Source organism: Anomaloglossus baeobatrachus, chromosome 8 (assembly GCF_048569485.1).
Source record: "Anomaloglossus baeobatrachus isolate aAnoBae1 chromosome 8, aAnoBae1.hap1, whole genome shotgun sequence".
Lineage (NCBI taxonomy): Eukaryota > Metazoa > Chordata > Amphibia > Anura > Aromobatidae > Anomaloglossus > Anomaloglossus baeobatrachus.
In genome coordinates this window covers 193,545,991-193,567,436 of record NC_134360.1, presented here as the reverse complement: position 1 = coordinate 193,567,436, position 21,446 = coordinate 193,545,991, and the positions used below count along the sequence as shown (strand labels likewise).

Genomic DNA, 21,446 nt, shown 5'->3' with positions numbered 1-21,446 from the left:
CCATGCAGTCATCACGGCTGTCATTGTCTGCACAGCTAGCGGTCATGCTCAGTGGCCGCTGGCTGTCTGTAGCAGAGCTGAAGCGGTGTGGGACCTCATGTGGATTATGCTGGCCCTGCAGGGTGTTGGGGGTTAAAAAAAAAAAAGTGGTGAAGAAGGGTGTGTGTTTTGTATTTTATACCAAATAAAGGATTTTTCTGTCTTGTTTAATTATATTCACTGACAGGTTAGTGTGATGCAGGTATCTCATAGACGCCTGTGCAATCAGTAACCTAGGGCTTAGTAGCAGCTGTGCGCTGCTATTTACCCCTTATTACCCCGATTGGCACCACTCCAGGGCCATTGAGAAGAGTCGGTATTGCATCAGGATTGTCACATCTAATAGATGCGGCAATACCAGACCCCAGCCAGCATTATCATAGCTGGGTATCGAAAATTAGGGTGGGCCGCACAACGTTTTTTTAATTATTTTATTTAAATAATAAAAAAAGACATGCACGTTCACCATACTGACCCGCAGACACTTGCACTGCTTTCCCCGCTCACCGGCCGTCCTGCCGCCAGTGACTGGTTGCAGTCAGCTGACACGCTGCCACTCAGGTTGGGGGTGCGTCTAGCTGCAACCAATTACACACGCCGGAGGGCAGGCAAAACAATTTATTATTGAATTGTTGGCTCCAGAAGGGAAAATGCGTGACCCAGAAGGCGTTTGCTGCCATGACAGCCTCAGGTGAGTACACTGCGCGCGCTCCTTTCCCCTCCACATACATTTTTAATCTCCGGATTCTGGTCCCCATAGACTTATATGGGCACTGGAATCCAGAGCGGATTCGGATTTTATTTTCAATCTGGCAGGGATCTGCCAGTCACGGATTTTAGTGGATTCGATCAACTCTAGTCATAAGACTAGAGACTGGAGTGTCCTGTGATCTGATCGGTTGTGCACATGTTTGCGGCCCAGTCTTTCATTCATGCAAAGCTGATGAATGTTGAATGTTGTGTCCACTAGAAAGAGTACCTTGCATGAACAGCGAATTATGGCTCTAGCATTGCAAGATCAAAGAATGCTATCGGGTCTCTAAAGTGGCCACCATGATGTCCAAAACCACTGAAAAACATGAATCTCCTGATCAAATAGCAGTCCAAATGGAAGAGGAGGAGAAGGAGATCAAGAATGGTCAGGAATGGTGTATCTGTTAATGAGGATTCCTACAGTTCACTTTATCGAGAAACCAAAGAATATATAATTTAATATGGGTATCTGTGAAATGTTAACTTGTGTTTTTTGAAGAATTCTCTGTTCTCCACATTGATATAATTTGGTTTTTTTCTCTTGCAGCACTTTCAGAAGGTTATTCCACATCAGTTTGATGGAGGTCCTGAGAAACTAATTCAAGCTGCCTATCAAGTGAAATACAATGCAAAAAAGATGAAAAAGTAAGTGCTAAAGCAACAGCCGGCGGGTACGTTTCCAAATTAAAGGGCATCTGTCAGTACGATCAACCCTCCTTATCAGTCTATATGGGCGTGTAGGTCATAGAAAGTTATCAGATTCTCTTTAAGTATAAGGATGGAGGGTCATAGCGACATCTCGTGGCCATAGGTCATATTATGCCAAATTATTCTTACTATACACTATTTAAATGTAGTTTGTAGTATTAAAAAAATAATGCTGAGAAAAATGTTACCTAATGATATGGGGATAGCTGTTAGTAAAGTAAATGGCACCACGTCCCTTCACCCCCGACGTGCGTTTCACCTTGCTTCCTTGGGAGGCGAAGTATGCCACAAACTGCTGTGTAGAGTAAAAACAGCGTGAGTGCATGATGGTACTTTTCATATTGTTGAGCATGCGCATTGGTGATGGCCAGGGGGGTCAGAAATTTTCATAGTTTTTATCCATCCACATAGAAATCCATAATTTGTCTTCACTCTTGGTCATGTCCTCTTTGTGTGTGATTTCAGGTTAGAAAAAGAGTACACTACAATAAAAACGAAGGAGATGGAAGAACAAGTTGAAATCAAGGTAAAATGTTACAACTTTTTTTTTTTAATATGTAAATATTTTATGAAGGAAAATGTATATTGCTCAGCACAAAAATGAGATCCCATGGATCCCACTATTGTAATTAAAGGAGTGGTTCACTACTCAGCAATAGTGGCCACATCCCTGTAAAGCTGATAGGGAAGGCTATTTTTAAATACTTTGTTCAGCCAATTCTGCCTCTCAGTGACGCTATTACCAACCGCTCCTCCCCATGAAGCAATCCCCCACCTGGGCTCCGTGACCTCTGAGATTCGGTGAAGTTATGTCAATTTCCAATTGACTCCCTGATTGACTGGACTGTGGGTGGCATTTCACCGCTCATCACAGCGGAGAATGTTGCGCGCGCTCTCCTTCACTGCAGACCTCCTCAAGCAGGAGCGATGCTGGGCTGTGATGAGCGGTGAAACTCCGCCCAAAGCCCATTGACTCATGGAAACTGGGGCCACCTTGGTGGTGTCAGATCAACTGGAAGTTGACGTGACATCACCTGATTTCAGAGGTCACACGGTCCAGGGGAGTCAATTAATGGGGATGAGCGGATGCAGTAGCGCTGCTCACAGGCAAAAATAGCTGATCAAGATATTTAGAAAAAGCCTTCCCTATCAGTTTTACAGAGATGTGGCCACTATTGCAGAGGAGTGAACCACCCTGTCACAAACTACCGGGGGGGTCACTCAGAAATCCCCCGCGCTGGCTACCAGTACGTCACAATCGGGGGGTAACAAGTGGGGGTCACCCCTCCTTTATACCTCCCGACCGACAGACAGAGCACGTGATGCGCTCTCTAGCGCCCCTCTTATAGTCAGGCCAATTATGGAATTGCCCGACAATAAGAAAGGAGGCCGCTATACTACTTATGCCGATTATTGGAGGGTCCCCGGTGAGAGTAGGGTATATATTCCCCCGACCTCCGCGGGCGGAATATATAAAATCTCCCCGAATCTCACTGGCCTCCCCACAATAATCCTTGGCACAATTCGCTGCCACCAACCGATTTACGGTAACTATTAGCCGAACACACAGACGTGGGATTCAAGATCGAGATAACAGAACAGCCCAAGATTAATTATATAATTTAATCAGCCTAAAGCACACTAGAAACTACAATATATACAATAGGGAATCTACAGAATATACATATGTCAGAGTACAGTTACAATCAAAGCATGGGTTACAAACAGGCATACACAGTTCCAGCAGTTACCTTGTTGCGTCTGGCCACAGGGGGGCGCTGTACCCAGGTTTCTAGGATCCTTCCCACAGATGTTTCCTACACGTGCCCCCAGCGAAAAGAACACTGGAAAATGGCCGAAGTAGGGTTATCAACCTGGGCAAATCCAGGTCCCCTCCTACCTTAGTGACCTCAGAGGGAGCACTGCTCCACCCCTGGCTTGAGTTATGGACAATCCACAACATGGAATATGGGCCATAACTTTGCCTGGGAGCGTCGTAGGCGGACGCCAATGCTCTCATTGTGACAGTTATGAATTTAGCTACAGAACGAGGGGACTCATGACCTGTCTGCCAGTTCCCCATTGGCTGATATCACGCCTGGGGCATTTCCCAATGTCCTGCTCCCATAAAAAGGGTGTGCCGGCATCGTCCGCATGCGGAGACACCATTTTTATGGTTGCCATATTTATCGGAAATATGGCTTGCGAGATATGAACCATTTTTTACTGGAGTCGTTCTGTCTAGCTAGTTCCATAGCCTTGCTAATGAGATACAACTCTTGTTACAGGGTGACGGCAGGGAGTCATCCTGTGTCCATTGTTCCCACACCACCTCATCTCCATATCACAGGAGATGGCCATGGGATTTGTTGCTAAACCAGTTGTGTGAAGGAAAGGGGGGGTGACACCAGGAGAGGGCTTCCTGACATACTTGAATATCATGATTTATCGTCATATCTCCGGATTTACCTCACACCTCCCCCCTTTTGAGGGCGCTAGGGGGCAGCACACTCCGGTGTTCCCCCGTGCGCCCGTCCGCGACCTCTCCTTGTCGGGACAGCCCGTCTGCGTTACCGTGGTCACGGCCCCTTTTGTGGCGAATGGTGAAGTTGTATTGCTGGAGCGCAAGGCTCCATCGCAACAATCGCCCATTCGTCCCAGAGACGGTGTGCAACCAGCTGAGGGGATTGTGGTCCGTCTCCACGATGAAGTGGCGCCCGTATAGATAGGGTTGCAGACGCTGCAGGGCCCACACTATGGCCAGGCACTCCTTCTCCATTGTGGAATAGGCCACTTCCCTCGGTAACAGCTTCCGGCTCAGGTACAAGACTGGGTGCTCTTGGCTCGCAGAGTCCACCTGGCTGAGCACCGCACCGAGGCCGAAGTCACTGGCGTCGGTCTGTACTACAAACGGCCGCGTGAAGTCGGCTGCCTGTAGCACGGGCGGGCTGGACAGGGCGTCCTTTAGGGCCCGGAAGGCTGTCTCGCAGTCCATTGTCCAATCGACTGCAGAGGGCAGCTTCTTCTTGGTGAGGTCCGTCAAGGGCTTTGCCAGGCTACTATAGCATGGAACAAACCTCCTATAGTACCCAGCGGTCCCCAAGAAGGACATCACCTGCTTCTTGGTCCTGGGGGTGGGCCAGGATGCGATGGCCTCCACTTTCTCAGGCTCGGGCTTCAGTGTTCTCCCGCCTACCCGGTGACCGAGGTACTGGACCTCGCTCATGGCCAGCTGACACTTTCCCGGCTTGATGGTCAAACCTGCCCGGTGGATCCGCCTGAGCACCTGTGCTAGATGCTCTAGGTGGTCCTCCCAGGTGGGACTGAAGACGGCAATGTCATCTAGGTACGCGGCCGCGTACCCTTCAAGTCCCTTGAGCAGGGTGTTGACCATCCGCTGGAAAGTGGCAGGGGCATTCCTCATCCCGAATGGCATCACCGTGGACTCGTACAGTCCAAATGGGGTAATAAAGGCAGAGCGTTCCCTGGCCTTGCGAGTCAGGGGGATCTGCCAATATCCCCGGCTCAGATCCATGATGGTCAGGTACTGAGCCCCGGCCAACTGATCGAGCAAGTCATCGATGCGTGGCATTGGGTACGCATCGGCGACCGTGACCGCATTGAGCCCCCTGTAGTCCACGCAGAACCGCGTGGTTCGGTCCTTCTTAGGGACGAGGACTACAGGCGAGGCCCAAGCGCTGTTGGATGCCTGGATCACCCCCAGCTTCAGCATCTCGTCAATCTCCTGGCGCATGTGTTGCTGCACCTCCAGGGAGACCCGATATGCTGAACGCCGGATCGGGGGATGATCCCCAGTGTCCACGTGATGGACAGCCAAGTCAGTCCTTCCGGGCTGGTTGGTAAACAACCCCCGGAAGGGGAGGAGGGTGGCCCACAGCTGGGACCGTTGGTCCTCCAAGAGCTGGTGGCCAACCTCCACATCCTCAATGGATCCGCCGGCCCTAACCTGGGCTAGCATATCCAAGAGGGTTTCCGCTTCTCCCTCCTCGGGCAGGTTGCACACGGGGAGCGCACACGCCTCCCGCTCATGATGTGCCTTCATCATGTTCACATGGAAGGGCTTCCGCCTTCCACGGGCAGGGTCCAGGGTGACCAGGTACGTCACAGGGTTGAGCTGCTGGTACACGAGGTATGGGCCTTCCCAGGCTGCCTGAAGCTTGTCCTGTGGTACGGGGACCAGTACCCACACCTTTTGACCCACTTGGTAGGTCCTCTCACAAGCGTTCTGGTCGTACCAACGCTTCTGATCGGCCTGGGCTTGAGCCATATTGTCGTGTACCAGTTGCGTCAAGGCCTGCATTTTGTCCCGGAAGCGCATGACATACTCGATAACCGACACTCCAGGGGTGGCCAAATCCCCTTCCCAAGCCTCTTTCACCAGAGCCAGGGGGCCCCGCACACGTCGCCCGTACAGGAGCTCAAACGGTGAGAATCCTGTTGAGGCCTGTGGAACCTCCCGGTAAGCAAATAACAGGTGTGGGAGATACCGCTCCCAGTCACGCCCATGGGAGTCGACCAACATCTTAAGCATCTGCTTTAAGGTGCCATTGAACCGCTCGCACAGGCCATTAGTCTGTGGATGGTACGGGCTGGCCACCAGATGTCGCACCTGGACTTGCTTACAGAGGGCCTCCATCAGCTGGGACATGAATTGGGTCCCCCGGTCAGTGAGCATTTCCTGGGGAAAACCCACTCGGGAGAAAATCTCCAGCAATGCGGTGGCCACCTTGTCAGCCCGAATGGACGACAAGGCCACTGCTTCTGGGTACCGGGTGGCATAGTCCACTACCGTCATTATGAAGCGTTTCCTGGAGCTGCTGGGGATGGCCAGCGGGCCGACCAGATCCACAGCCACCCTCCTGAAAGGCTCATCGATGATTGGCAGAGATACTAGTGGGGCTTTGGGGCGTGGCCCCGCCTTCCCCACTCTCTGACAGGTTTCACACGAACGGCAGTAGGCAGCCACATCGGCCCCCATTTTTGGCCAGTAGAAATGCTGGTTTAACCTGGCCTTGGTCTTAGCGATCCCTAGGTGTCCGGCCATCGGAATCTCATGTGCGATCCGCAACAACTCCGTCCGGAACGGATAGGGTACCACCAACTGTCGGTCCCTGGGCCACGCCTCCGGTGAACCCTGCTGGACCGTGGCCCGGTACAGCCGTCCTTGGTCCCAGACCACTCGCTCCGGGTCCGAGTCCGAGGGAGGCTGTGCCGCCTGCTCCTTAAGAGCTTTCAGGCTGTCGTCAGCTTCTAACGCTGCCTGAAACCCCTGACTAGATGTGGCCAGAATCGACGAGACTGTCACATCTTCAGTCAGTACCCCGGGACCTGTGTCCTGGCCTCCACCTGACTCGGCTGCCACTTGGTCAGAAGGGGAAGAGCTATCGGACCTCCGGGAGGCCCCTTGGCTTCCAGCACTCCCACTGCGGGTGACAGCGGCCACAGCCGCTGCGACCGTGGGTCGTGCCTGCTCCTCCTCCGTTCCTGACCAAGTCACCGGTTCAGGCAGACCTACCTGGCTTCCTGACACCCCGGTTGTGGGGGAACCATGCACCGAGATCTTACCTGGGAGCACTTCCGCTCCTGGACCGGCCCCAATCTCACCTGCCTGTTCCCCTCCTGCAGCAACAGAACCCCGCTGTGAAATCTCTGGGGACCCCACATTTGCTGTGGTAGCCCCCACCCCACACACTGGTCCTCCCCCTGCAGCACCCTGCTCTCTGCTTATCCCTGCAGAGGGCAACAGATCCCAGCTCACAGGCTGGTTACTTGTAGAGGCATTGTCACACCTTTCTCTGACCCCCTCCCCTCCTGTCACAGCTGCAGCTGCGTGTGTGTCTATGGTGTCTGTGCAAGCAGAAATATCAGAGTTCACTCCCTCCTCCCTTACATCATTCATAGATAACACATTAACATTGTCAGGAGTCATGTCAGTACTGGCTGAAGGTTCAGCCCTTGGGGGGGGCCCAAACTGGGAGGTTATCTGCCCCAAATCTGTCCCAAGTAGCACGTTTGCAGGGATCCGATCAGTTACCCCCACCTCCCTCACCCCTCGCCCTGCGCCCCAGTCCACATAAATGTCAGCAACAGGCAGCGCCGGGTCAGTGCCTCCAATCCCGGAGACAGCGAGGGTTTTTCCAGGGATCAAGTCTTGGGGGGACACCATCTCAGGCCGCACCAGAGTCACCTCCGAGGCGCTGTCTCGCAGTCCTATGGTCACAGACCGGCCGACGGTGACAGGTTGGAAGCTGTCCAGGGACCTACCACCACCCCCACCCACACAATACACCTTGGGCGGCCCTTGGGACGGGGACGGAGCCGGGGCCTTGGGACGCTGAGGGCACATGGCCTTGAAGTGTCCAGGTAGGTTGCACTGGTGGCACCGTCTTGGTTCTGCCACGGGCCTGGAGAGGGGAGTTGAGGGGGACACCCCCTGCAGTCTAGGGGCAGGTGGGGCAGTCGCAGAGTTCATCTTACCCCCTCTCCAGGTGCTGCTGGTGGCTGCTCTCCTGGCTTCAGGAGCCCGATTGTTGGTGTAGTCATCGGCAAGGGCAGCTGTAGCCGTGGACCCCTTTGGCTTCTGGTCTCGGATGAACTGGCGGAGATCCTCAGGGCAGTTCCACAAGAGTTGCTCCGTGATGACCAAGTCCAGGATCTCCGGTCCGGTGGAAAGCTGCAGGCCTTGGGTCCAGTGGTCGGCAGCTCGGGCAAGTGCCCGCCGGTGGTCAGCCCAGGAGTCCTTTGGTCCCTTCTGTAGGCTCCGGAACTTCTTGCGGTAGGACTCTGGAGTGAGGTTGTACTGTTGGATCAGGGCCCGCTTGATGGTGTCGTAGCCCTGATCTGCCTCAGCAGGCAAGTCCCCAAGGATTTCCAGGGCCTTACCCCTTAAACGGGGGGTCAGGTATTTGGCCCACTGGTCCTTGTCCAGATGGTGCTGCAAGCAAGTCCGTTCAAAAGCAGTCAAGAAAGAGTCCAAGTCTCCATCCTTCTCCAGCACTGGGAAGTCCTCAACACGGACCTTTGGAAGTTTGGTGTCTTGAAGGTCACGTGTGGCTGATGAGGGCCGGAGCTGAGCTAGCTGCAGCTGGTGGTCCCGGTCTGCCTGTTGCCGTCGCTCCGCAGCCTCACGCTCTGCCTGGCGCTCCGCAGCCTCAGCCTCACGCGCTGCTTGCCGCTCTGCCCTGCGCTCTGCCAGGAGTCCCTTGTAGCCCTCCTGGTCTCCAGCCTGGAGAAGGGCCATAGCCATTTGAAGAAGGCTATCCGAGCCTCCCAGGCTCGGTGGAATGGCACGTGGTGATCTGCGGCCCGCTGCGGAGCCTGGTGATTCACTGTCCATTGCAGAGCGGAGGGCTGGCATCTGGCTCGTTGAGGACCCTTGGGTGAGCTGCTCCTCATCTTGTCCATAATTGCCAGCTTGTGCGCTGTCCTCTGCAGAACGGTTTTCTGGCGTCGAGCTCCTGGAGGACTCGTGGGCAACCTCCTCATTGCTGTCCACAGCCCCGTCCTCCCTCTCTTCGGCTCCTGCCTTAGCATTGGCCAGTTGCATAGCTCTGCTCCTGGTGCCATCAGCCATTCTTGCAGACTTTTGGTCACTGACACAGAACTGACACCTGATGCCTCCACACACCTTACAGTATCTGCACTCTGACACTCTAGTGTTGAGCTAGTCTGAAGACCCCAGCAGCCACAGCTGCTGCAGGCAGTCTTTAGTGTCTGGGAGTATGGGTCTCACACTCACACACACTATTATCTCGATCCCACCGCTTGCCACCAATATGTCACAAACCACCGGGGGGGGTCACTCAGAAATCCCCCGCGCTGGCTACCAGTACGTCACAATCGGGGGGTAACAAGTGGGGGTCACCCCTCCTTTATACCTCCCGACCGACAGACAGAGCACGTGATGCGCTCTCTAGCGCCCCTCTTATAGTCAGGCCAATTATGGAATTGCCCGACAATAAGCAAGGAGGCCGCTATACTACTTATGCCGATTATTGGAGGGTCCCCGGTGAGAGTAGGGTATATATTCCCCCGACCTCCGCGGGCGGAATATATAAAATCTCCCCGAATCTCACTGGCCTCCCCACAATAATCCTTGGCACAATTCGCTGCCACCAACCGATTTACGGTAACTATTAGCCGAACACACAGACGTGGGATTCAAGATCGAGATAACAGAACAGCCCAAGATTAATTATATAATTTAATCAGCCTAAAGCACACTAGAAACTACAATATATACAATAGGGAATCTACAGAATATACATATGTCAGAGTACAGTTACAATCAAAGCATGGGTTACAAACAGGCATACACAGTTCCAGCAGTTACCTTGTTGCGTCTGGCCACAGGGGGGCGCTGTACCCAGGTTTCTAGGATCCTTCCCACAGATGTTTCCTACACGTGCCCCCAGCGAAAAGAACACTGGAAAATGGCCGAAGTAGGGTTATCAACCTGGGCAAATCCAGGTCCCCTCCTACCTTAGTGACCTCAGAGGGAGCACTGCTCCACCCCTGGCTTGAGTTATGGACAATCCACAACATGGAATATGGGCCATAACTTTGCCTGGGAGCGTCGTAGGCGGACGCCAATGCTCTCATTGTGACAGTTATGAATTTAGCTACAGAACGAGGGGACTCATGACCTGTCTGCCAGTTCCCCATTGGCTGATATCACGCCTGGGGCATTTCCCAATGTCCTGCTCCCATAAAAAGGGTGTGCCGGCATCGTCCGCATGCGGAGACACCATTTTTATGGTTGCCATATTTATCGGAAATATGGCTTGCGAGATATGAACCATTTTTTACTGGAGTCGTTCTGTCTAGCTAGTTCCATAGCCTTGCTAATGAGATACAACTCTTGTTACAGGGTGACGGCAGGGAGTCATCCTGTGTCCATTGTTCCCACACCACCTCATCTCCATATCACAGGAGATGGCCATGGGATTTGTTGCTAAACCAGTTGTGTGAAGGAAAGGGGGGGTGACACCAGGAGAGGGCTTCCTGACATACTTGAATATCATGATTTATCGTCATATCTCCGGATTTACCTCACACACCCTTTTAATAATAAAGGCAACCTAGGGAACCTGCAGAACCATTTTTATTGTAAGCTTGACATTGTAACAATCACAGGATGAAAAAAGCATTGGCGTGAGATGTACCAAATTCATTGAGGAGGTGCACACCTCCCAGTGATTTCAGTACATTTGTGCACAGCAGTTGTAAATCACCACAACATGTCTGGCTTAAATTTGTAGTACCGTATTTTTCGTTTTATAAAACGCACAGGATTACAAGATGCACCCCAAATTCAGATCAAGAAAAGGTGGGGGAAAAAAAAAAAAGGCGGTCAGTCTTGTAATCCGGTGGGGTCTTACTGGAGGGGGGGCAGTAACTGGGGCTGTAGGTTCCGGACTGGGGCTGCCGGGCTAGGGCGGCTGCGGACAGTGAGGACTTCAAAGAAATGGCACCCGGAGTCAGCGCAAATTTGAGCTGTAGGCCAATGGCAAGCTGAGATCTCATCTGCGCAAGCGCCACCTCCGGTCGCTATTTTCCTGTAATCCGCTGGAGGGAGATCAACGGGCCGGAGGCGCGGCACCTGCGCAGATGAAAGCTTGAGCCGAGCGCTTCAGGCGGCATTATTTGAAGTCCTTACTGCCCGACCCGCAGCGCCAGTAAAGTTGCCGGAGACCCTGCACAGCAGCACCAGCCGCTGGTGACCGCTCGCAGTCGCTGCACAGCAGCTGCTGACACTGCACAGCCGCCCAGGCACCAGCCACTGCTTCAGCCCAGCCACTGCTTCAGCCCAGCCACTACTTCAGCCCAGACACTGCATTCCCCAGACTCCTTGCGACCCCTCTCCACCACCCCGGTAAGCTACATTCGGATTTTAAGACGCACCCCCCTCACTTTCCTCCAAAATTTTTAGGAGGAAAAGTGCATATCATAATTCGAAAAATACAATATTCTGAACTACTTTTGTTCTGTAAATAATGATTCATTCGTCTGGTTACATTTAGCACTCTTCATCCTGCTCCTAGGTCCATTCGCTTTTCAAAAAAAAAAAAAATACAAAAAAGTTAAGGATGTCCGGAACTTGTTTAACAGCAGAAAAAAACAAGCAAACAAAAAAAAACGTTAAAAGTTGCATAATTTTTGCACATCTTTGAGTTGCTCAAAAGTTTTGCAATATTTAAAAAAATTTTCTCTAGAGTTCTTTTAAATGCTTATTAAAACCAGTCCTCAGGTCTCCAGGCTAGTGAAGGATGTATTACAACATTTAGGCTGTGTCCGCACTTTGCGTTTTTACCTGCATTTCCGCAGCGTTTTGAACTGCAGCGTGTTCATGCCAAAATGCTTGCGTTTTAATTTTCCAGCAAAGTCTAAGGGAAATGGGGATTTCTTGTGCGCACGCTGCTGTTCAAAACGCTGCGTTTAATTTGCATAATTTTGGGCAAAAACTCAGCGTTCAAAGAAGCAGCATGTCAATTGTTTTTGTCATTTGGGCTCCGTTTTGCGAACATTGAAGTCAATGAGAAGTATCAAAAAGCAAACATCAAAATTCCAGCGTTTTACCTGCTTTTTAGGTGCAGAAAGAATGCGTTTTGGACTACATAAACGCATGCGTTTATGACATCAAAATAATAGAATATGTCCCTTTACACACTTATAGTCCGACAATTAAATTAATGAAAAATATTAATTTATTGTTATTTTAGCGATACAAAGTATAAAACCGCTATAATTATATTAAATATAACTATTTTCTTTATTTTTTCAATAATTATATATGTTCCCTTTCTTCATCGTTCCTTATGGGAGACCCAGACCATGGGTGTATAGCTTCTGCCTCCGGAGGACACACAAAGTACTACTCTAAAAAGTGTAGCTCCTCCCTCCGAGCATATACACCCCCTGGATGACCAAATCTAGCCAGTTCAATGCTTTGTGTTCAGGGGCGGAGATGCATTCCCTCACCAGGGACTCTATGCCCGAAATGGTTGCCTTAACTTCCCAGGCTTCGGCTTTTTCATCCTATGCCATGTCTGCCATTCTGGAGGCTTCTCACCGCACGGCGGTGGCTTCCGCTAATTCCCTCGCGATCCGCAGGATCTTGTGGCTTCGAGAGTGGAAAGCAGACGCTTCTTCCAAGAAGTACCTTGCTGGGCTCCCCTTTGCTGGGTCCCGGCTGTTCGGTGAACAACTGGATGAAATTATTAAGGAGGCTACTGGCGGGAAGAGTACTTCCTTGCCACAAACTAAAACCAGGAAACCTGTCCAGGGCAGGAACCAGTCGAGGTTTCGTTCCTTTCGTTCCTCTAACTGGTCATCCTCTAAGCCCTCAGCCTCGTCCACTAACTCAGCCAAGGATCGAAAACCCAGCTGGCGCACGAAGCCGCGTCCTCAGAAGAACGGAGGAGCCGCTGCCACTAAGGCAGCCTCCTCTTGACTATCTGGCTGCGCCAGCAACGTCCTTGGTCGGTGGCAGGCTCTCCCACTTTGGCGACGTGTGGTTTCAACACGTCTCCGATCAGTGGGTGCGGGATATCATCTCCCACGGCTACAGGATAGAATTTTCTTCCAGCCCGCCAAACAATTTTTTCTGTCCACTCCCCCCTGCTGCAAAGCCGCCGCCTTCTCTCAGGCCGTGGCATCCTTGCAGGCCAACGGAGTAATTGTACAGCTTCCCGCCCGGGAACGGTTCAGAGGTTTCTACTCAAACCTCTTCCTAGTCCCCCAAGAAGGACGGTTCCTTCCGGCCCATCCTGGATCTCAAGCTTCTCAACAAGCATGTTCAGATGCGGCACTTTCGCATGGAATCTCTGCGATCGGTCATTGCCTCAATGACCCAAGGAGATTTTCTAGCATCCATCGACATCAGAGATGCCTATCTGCATGTGCCAATTGCAGTTTCACACCAGCGTTGGCTACGTTTTGCAATCGGAGAGGAACATTTTCAATTCGTGGCTCTCCCCTTCGGGTTAGCCACGGCCCCTCGTGTATTCACCAAGGTCATGGCAGCAGTGGTTGCGGTTCTGCACCTCCAGGGGTTGGCAGTGATTCCTTACCTGGACGACCTTCTAGTCAAGGCTTCATCCAGTGCAGACTGTCAGCGGAGTGTCTCGCTCACTCTCGCCACGCTTGTTCAATTCGGGTGGCTTGTCAATCTGCCCAAGTCCACTCTGACCCCGACCCAGAAACTTACGTACCTAGGGATGCAATTCGAGACTCTGCTGGCACTTGTGAAGCTGCCCTTAGTCAAACAGCAGTCCCTTCATCTGGCGGTGCGCTCTCTGTTGAAGCCCCGCCGTCATTCCATCAGGCACCTCATGCAGGTGCTGGGTCAGATGGTGGCGTCAATGGAAGCAGTTCCCTTTGCCCAGTTCCATCTGCGTCCCCTGCAGCTGGACATTCTCCGCTGTTGGGACAAGCGGACCTCTTCCTTGCACAGGCTAGTGGCTCTGTCGCCACAGACCAGGAGCTCTCTTCAGTGGTGGCTTCGGCCCCTCTCTCTGTCCCAGGGACGCTCCTTTCTGGCCCCGTCCTGGGTGATTCTCACCACGGATGCCAGTCTATCCGGCTGGGGAGCAGTGTTTCTCCACCACCGAGCACAGGGCACTTGGACTTCGTCCGAATCAGCCCTCTCGATCAATGTGCTGGGAATCAGAGCTGTGCGCCTAGCTCTCGCAGCCTTTCACCACCTGTCGGTGGGCAAGCACATTCGAGTCCAGTCAGACAACGCGACAGCAGTTGCCTACATCAATCACCAGGGCGGGACTCGCAGCCGCCTAGCAATGTTGGAAGTTCAACGTATCCTTCAGTGGACGGAGGACTCCAAGTCCACCATATCCGCAGTCCACATCCCAGGCGTAGAAAACTGGGAGGCAGATTATCTCAGCCGTCAAACCGTGGACAGCGGCGAGTGGGCCCTGCATCCGGCAGTGTTCCGGTCAATCTGCCGCAAGTGGGGCACTCCGGAAGTGGATCTAATGGCATCCCGGCACAACAACAAGGTCCCGGTTTACGTGGCTCGCTCCCACGATCCTCAGGCCTTGGCGGCGGACGCGCTGGTTCAGGATTGGTCCCAGTTCCGTCTGGCCTACGTGTTTCCACCTCTAGCTCTCTTGCCCAGAGTCCTGCGCAAGATCAGAATGGAGGGCCGTCGGGTCATAATCATTGCTCCAGACTGGCCCAGGCGAGCTTGGTACCCAGACCTGCTCCGTCTGTCCGTAGAGGTGCCGTGGCATCTCCCGGACCGCCCAGACCTTCTCTCACAAGGTCCGTTTTTCCGCCAGAATTCTGCGGCTCTCAGATTGACGGCGTGGCTCTTGAGTCCTGGATCCTGACGGCTTCAGGCATTCCTTCCGAGGTCATCTCCACTATGACTCAGGCTCGGAAGTCTTCCTCGGCCAGGATTTATTACAGGACTTGGAGAATTTTCCTGTCCTGGTGTCGCTCTTCCGGCCATGCTCCTTGGCCGTTTTCCTTGCCGACCATCCTGTCCTTTCTACAGTCCGGTCTGCAGCTAGGACTATCCCTCAATTCCCTCAAGGGACAGGTTTCGGCTCTGTGTTGTTCCAGCGGCGTATCGCCCGACTGGCCCAGGTGCGCACCTTCATGCAGGGCGCATCTCACATCATTCCGCCTTACCGGCGGCCTCTGGATCCCTGGGACCTTAATCTGGTCCTCACGGCCTTACAGAAACCCCCCTTTGAGCCTCTTAGGGAGGTTTCTTTGTTTCGACTTTCACAGAAAGTGGTCTTTCTGGTGGCCATAACTTCTCTCAGGAGAGTCTCTGATTTGGCTGCGCTCTCTTCGGAGTCACCCTTTTTGGTTTTTCACCAAGACAAGGTGGTTCTCCGTCCGACTCCGGACTTTCTGCCTAAGGTGGTGTCTCCTTTCCACCTTAACCAGGACATTGAATTGCCTTCCCTTTGTCCGGCCCCTGTGCATCGCTTTGAGAAGGCGTTGCATACTTTAGATTTGGTGCGGGCGCTCCGGATCTATGTGTCACGCACCGCTGCTCTTAGGCGGTGCAACTCTCTTTTTGTGCTGAACAGTCAGCGCAAGGGTCTCTCGGCTTCTAAACCGACCCTAGCTCGTTGGATTACGTCGGCCATATCCGATGCCTACCAATGTTCTCAGGTGCCTCCCCCACCGGGGATTAAGGCGCACTCGACCAGAGCTGTCGGTGCCTCTTGGGCTTTCAGGCACCAGGCTACGGCTCAGCAGGTCTGTCAGGCTGCCACTTGGTCTAGTCTGCACACCTTTTCGAAGCACTACCAAGTGCATGCTCATGCTTCGGCAGATGCAAGCTTGGGCAGACGCATCCTTCAGGCGGCTGTCGCCCATTTGTGAAGTTAGGTTTTGCCTACTTCTCAGTTTTCTGTTTATTTCCCACCCATGGACGGCTTTGAGACGTCCCATGGTCTGGGTCTCCCATAAGGAACGATGAAGAAAAAGAGAATTTCTTTGTCGCTCCATTGGGAGACCCAGACAATTGGGTGTATAGCTTCTGCCTCCGGAGGCCACACAAAGTATTACACTTTAAAAGTGTAACCCCTCCCCTCTGCCTATACACCCTCCCGTGCATCACGGGCTCCTCAGTTTTATGCTTTGTGTGGAAGGAGGCACACATCCACTCATGCATTCTCATTTTAGTTATATCGGTTGGAAGAAAAGTGGGCCCCCGGCATGTTCCCTTCTCACCCCACTACGTCGGCGGTGCTGTTAAGGTTGAGGTACCCATTGCGAGTACAAAGGCCGGAGCCTCATGCCGTCTCCTTCACCATCCCTTAGCGGCTCTGGGAGAAGTGGGATCCTGAGCGGTCATCCATTCACTGGGACCGTGCTCCCTCCGCAGCCCCTGTGGGAATCTGTCAGACAGGAGTCTATTTATCCTCAGGGACCGGGCCCTGCATCACTAAGGTACTCTGTGTCCCCATGGGGGATGTGCATGGAGCGCCTTCATCCCGGACGCTGCAGCAGCTGCTTATTTGTGACGGCCGGCGGACTTCCGCGCCGACCGCGCCTGCTTGTCGGCCGCGGTCTTAAATTTAGTCCCCGGCTTCAATTGCGGCCTAGTAGCAAAACTCCCGCCCCCGGGCCTGTCTATCAGGGGTAAGGGCGGGACTGCCGACCTGACGTCGGATGTGAGGGCCGGAGCATCCTGGATATTTCCTCCCCCCTCACTGATCACTGTGGGGACTCCAGATTCCCGCACTTTTCTAGCGCCGCCCACGGCCCCACTCCTCCCCAGAGAGCTCCGGCAGCCATTTTTTTGGCATTCTGCCGGTGGAGGATTTCCAGGAAAGAGCTCTGCAATGCTGGGAGACCTAAGGCAGGGAATCTGGAGGACACACGCTTTTTAGCGGTCGGTAAGCCACACCGGTCACCCGGTGCTGGTCCCCTTAGGGTGCCGGAATAGATACTATATATTTATATATTTCTGTTCGGTCGGGCTGTATACCCTTTCCCATATACCCTCAGTGATCACTCTCCTAGGAGACAACAGCATGTCGTCCACAAGGAGCAAGGGGGCCAAGGCACAGGGTTATTTTGCGACCTGTACCTCTTGTGTGGCTAAGTTACCTGCAGGTTCCACCTACCCTCACTGTGAGCAATGCTCAACCCCTGTTTTGCTTGCTCAGCCGGAGCCTCGGTCACTAGTGGGCCCCTCGGCTCAGGTAGACCCCCCTGCTCTCCCTGTCCAGGCGGCAGGGACAGAGTTTGCCGTTTTTGCTGAAAAACTCTCTGAGTCACTCTCACAATCCATGGCTCAGTCTATGGACAAATGGTCTGCCAAGCTGCTTGAAGCTTTGCAGTCCAGACCGGTCCTTACACAGGCCTCGGGCCCTGTTGGATCGTCGCCTCCAGGCCCCTCTCTGTCCGCGCCGCAGCGCGTTCCCAGGTGGGGCCCTAGGTCTCATGTGGAGGACTCCTACCCGGACCACAGTCCCAGACCGGCTAAGCGGGCCCGCTGGGAATCTTCCCCGACTTCTTCACGCTGCTCGGGTTCCCAGCTTGAGGACTCCCTGGAGGACGAGGCGGACGTAGCAGCTCAGGGCTCTGACCCTGACGTTGTTCTCAATCTTGATACACCTGAAGGGGACGCCATAGTAAATGACTTTATCTCGTCCATCAACCAGGTGTTAGATATATCTCCCCCGCCGCCACCTGTAGAGGAGTCGACTTCTCAGCAGGAGAAACACCAGTTTCGGTTCCCTAAACGTACACGGAGTGCGTTTTTCGATCACTCTAACGTCAGAGATGCTGTCCAGAAGCCCAGAGCGGTTCCTCCGGACAAGCGCTTTACTAAGCGCCTTACTGACACACGTTACCCCTTCCCCTCTGACGTAGTTAAGGGTTGGGCTCAATGTCCCAAGGTGGATCCCCCAGTCTCTAGATTGGCGGCTAGATCTGTGGTATCGGTTGCAGATGGCTCATCGCTAAAGGATGCCACTGACAGGCAGATAGAGCTCCTGGTGAAATCCATCTATGAAGCCACGGGCGCGTCTTTTGCCCCGGCTTTTGCAGCCGTGTGGGCACTCCAAGCTATCTCAGCTTGTCTGGCTGAGATTAATGCGGTCACACGTAATTCTGCTCCGCAGGTTGCGTCTTTGACTTCTCAGGCGTCAGCTTTTTCTTCATACGCCATGAACGCAGTTCTAGACTCTGCTAGCCGTACAGCGGTGGCATCCGCTAACTCTGTGGCAGTCCGCAGGGCCATGTGGCTGTGCGAATGGAAGGCAGACTCGGCTTCCAAGAGGTTCTTAACCGGTTTGCCGTTTTCTGGCGACCGCTTGTTTGGCGAACGATTGGATGAGATTATTAAGGAATCCAAGGGAAAGGACTCCTCCTTACCCCAGTCCAAACCGAAGAGACCTCAGCAACGGAAAATACAATCGAGGTTTCGGTCCTTTCGTCCCTCCGCCAAGCCTCAATCCTCTTCGTCCAGCAGGCCGGAGAAAGGCCAGAGGAACTCCTATGCGTGGCGGGCTAAACTGCGCCCCCAAAAGCCCGCCGGAGGCAATGCCTCCAAGGCGGCCTCTTCATGACTCTCTGCATCCCCGAACCGCATCCTCGGTCGGTGGCAGGCTCTCCCGCTTTTGCGACGCCTGGTGGCCACATGTTCAAGACCGATGGGTGAGAGACATTCTGTCTCACGGTTACAGGATAGAGTTCAGCTCTCGTCCCCCGACTCGTTTCTTCAGAACCTCTCCGCGAGCCGATGCACTTTTTCAGGCGGTGAACGCTCTGAAGACAGAAGGAGTTGTGATCCCTGTTCCCCCCCAGGAACATGGTCGCGGCTTTTACTCCAACTTGTTTGTGGTGCCAAAGAAGGACGGTTCGTTCCGTCCCGTTCTGGACCTCAAACTGCTCAACAGACATGTGAGCACCAGATGGTTTCGGATGGAATCTCTCCGCTCGGTCATCGCTTCGATGTCACAAGGAGACTTCCTAGCATCGATCGACATCAAGGATGCTTATCTCCATGTGCCGATCGCATCCGAACATCAACGCTTTTTGCGTTTCGCCATCGGGGACGAACACCTTCAGTTCGTGGCATTGCCTTTCGGCCTGGCGACAGCCCCACGGGTGTTCACCAAGGTCATGGCATCTGTTGTGGCGGTCCTACACTCTCAGGGCCACTCGGTGATTCCCTACTTAGACGATCTTCTGGTCAGGGCACCCTCTCAGATGGCGTGTCAAAACAGTCTTTCCGTCGCTCTGGCGACTCTCCAGCATTTCGGGTGGATCATCAACTTCCCAAAATCCAAGTTGACACCGACCCAATCACTGACGTACCTTGGGATGGAGTTTCATACACAGTCAGCGGTAGTCATGCTACCGCTGGACAAACAGCTTTCGCTGCAGGCAGGGGTGCAATCTCTTCTTCGGGGTCAGTCACACCCCTTGAGGCGCCTCATGCACTTCCTGGGGAAGATGGTGGCAGCGATGGAGGCAGTGCCCTTCGCGCAATTCCATCTGCGGCCACTCCAGTGGGACATTCTCCGCAAATGGGACAGGTGGTCGACTTCCCTCGACAGGAACGTCTCTTTCCCTTGCAACCAAGACGTCACTTCAGTGGTGGCTCCTTCCCAACTCTGTCGCAGGGAAAATCCTTCCTACCCCCAACCTGGGCTGTGGTCACCACGGACGCGAGCCTGTCAGGGTGGGGGGCGGTTTTTCTCCACTACAGGGCTCAGGGAACCTGGACTCCGATAGAGTCATCCCTTCAGATCAATATTCTGGAGATAAGGGCAGTGTATCTAGCCCTATTGGCCTTTCATCGGTGGCTGGAGGGCAGGCAGATCCGGATCCAGTCGGACAACGCCACTGCCGTCGCATACATCAACCACCAAGGCGGCACTCGCAGTCGTCAAGCCTTCCAGGAAGTCCGACGGATTCTGCAGTGGGTGGAAGCCACAGCTTCCACCATCTCAGCAGTTCACATCCCGGGCGTAGAAAACTGGGAAGCAGATTTTCTCAGTCGTCAGGCCATGGACGCGGGGGAATGGTCTCTTCACCCAGACGTGTTTCGAGAGATCTGTCGCCGCTGGGGAACGCCGGACGTCGATCTCATGGCGTCACGGCACAACAACAAAGTCCCGGCATTCATGGCCCGGTCTCAAGATCACAGAGCTCTGGCGGCGGACGCATTAGTTCAGGATTGGTCGCAGTTTCGACTGCCTTATGTATTTCCTCCTCTGGCGATGCTGCCCAGAGTGCTGCGCAAAATCAGGTCCGACTGTCGTCGCGCCATTCTCGTCGCCCCAGATTGGCCGAGGCGGTCATGGTACCCGGATCTGTGGCATCTCATGTTGGGTCAACCGTGGGCGCTCCCAGACCGCCCAGACTTGCTGTCACAAGGGCCGTTTTTCCATCTGAATTCTGTTGCCCTCAACCTGACTGTGTGGCCATTGAGTCCTGGCTCCTAGCGTCCTCAGGGTTATCTCAAGATGTCATTGCCACCATGAGACAGGCCAGGAAACCAACGTCCGCCAAGATCTATCACAGGTCTTGGAGGATCTTCTTTTCTTCATCGTTCCTATGGGAGACCCAGACCATGGGTGTATAGCTACTGCCCCCGGAGGACACACAAAGTTACTACACTCAAAAACGTGTAGCTCCTCCCTCCTAGCATATACACCCCCTGCTAGCCAGATCTAGCCAGTTTCTTGCTTTGTGTCAGGAGGATCCACACACACACATGCATCCCTTTTTGATTTTTCATTTTTTACAAAGATTTGGAAGAAAAGCGGGTCCACTGGACCCCCGGCATGTCCCTTCACACTCCCCTGGCGGCAGTGCTGTTAAGGTTGACTTCAGGGCAGGAGCCCTTCATGCCGCGCTCCTTCAACATCCCTTAGGGGCTCTGATTTGAAGTGGGAGCCAACACGGTTCTCACTGCCTTGCAGGAGACCGGCCTCCATCCGCAGCCCTTGTGCAGGACCCTGCTGGACGGAGCACTGACCCCCACCCCACAGGGACTGGACCCTGCGTCTCAAAGCTAAGTATAGAGACGTTTATTCAGAGGGTCTTTCTGCATGTGGGGCACTTTTATTGGGGGGGACAGTGATTGCTGAATAATGCTGCTTTGTTTACTGTGTTTCCGGCCGGTTCCACAGTTTTTACTGAGAACCGCGCCGATGAGGCCTGATTTTCGGCCGCATGCATAACTTTAGGCCCCGGCTTCAGCCGCGGCCTAGTTTCGTTTCGTTCCCCTGCATGTCAGGCATGCAGGGGGACGCTGCAGAGCCGCCCGCCGGCCGCTCTGCACAGGGGAGAACGCTCCTTTTTGAGGTGATGATTCCCTCCCCTGTGCATCTCCTTCGCCCTCCGATTCCCGCTCCTGGGTTAACCCCCGCCTCCCCCCCTCACTCTGGCGCCATTTTCTCAGCGTCTTAGTACACTGGTCG

At 53.6% G+C, this 21,446-nt stretch overlaps 1 protein-coding gene across 8 annotated transcripts in view; it reads left to right on the top strand.

Moving 5' to 3' along the window:
* EVI5 (ecotropic viral integration site 5) overlaps positions 1 to 21,446 on the top strand; it is a 277,847-nt gene that overhangs the window by 131,121 nt on the left and 125,280 nt on the right. For all 8 annotated transcript variants that reach the window (XM_075322331.1, XM_075322329.1, XM_075322333.1 and 5 more), the window contains 2 exons: positions 1,340 to 1,437; positions 1,966 to 2,026. In XM_075322331.1, coding sequence (XP_075178446.1) covers positions 1,340 to 1,437; positions 1,966 to 2,026 — 159 coding nt within the window. The remainder of the gene's footprint in view (positions 1 to 1,339; positions 1,438 to 1,965; positions 2,027 to 21,446) is intronic.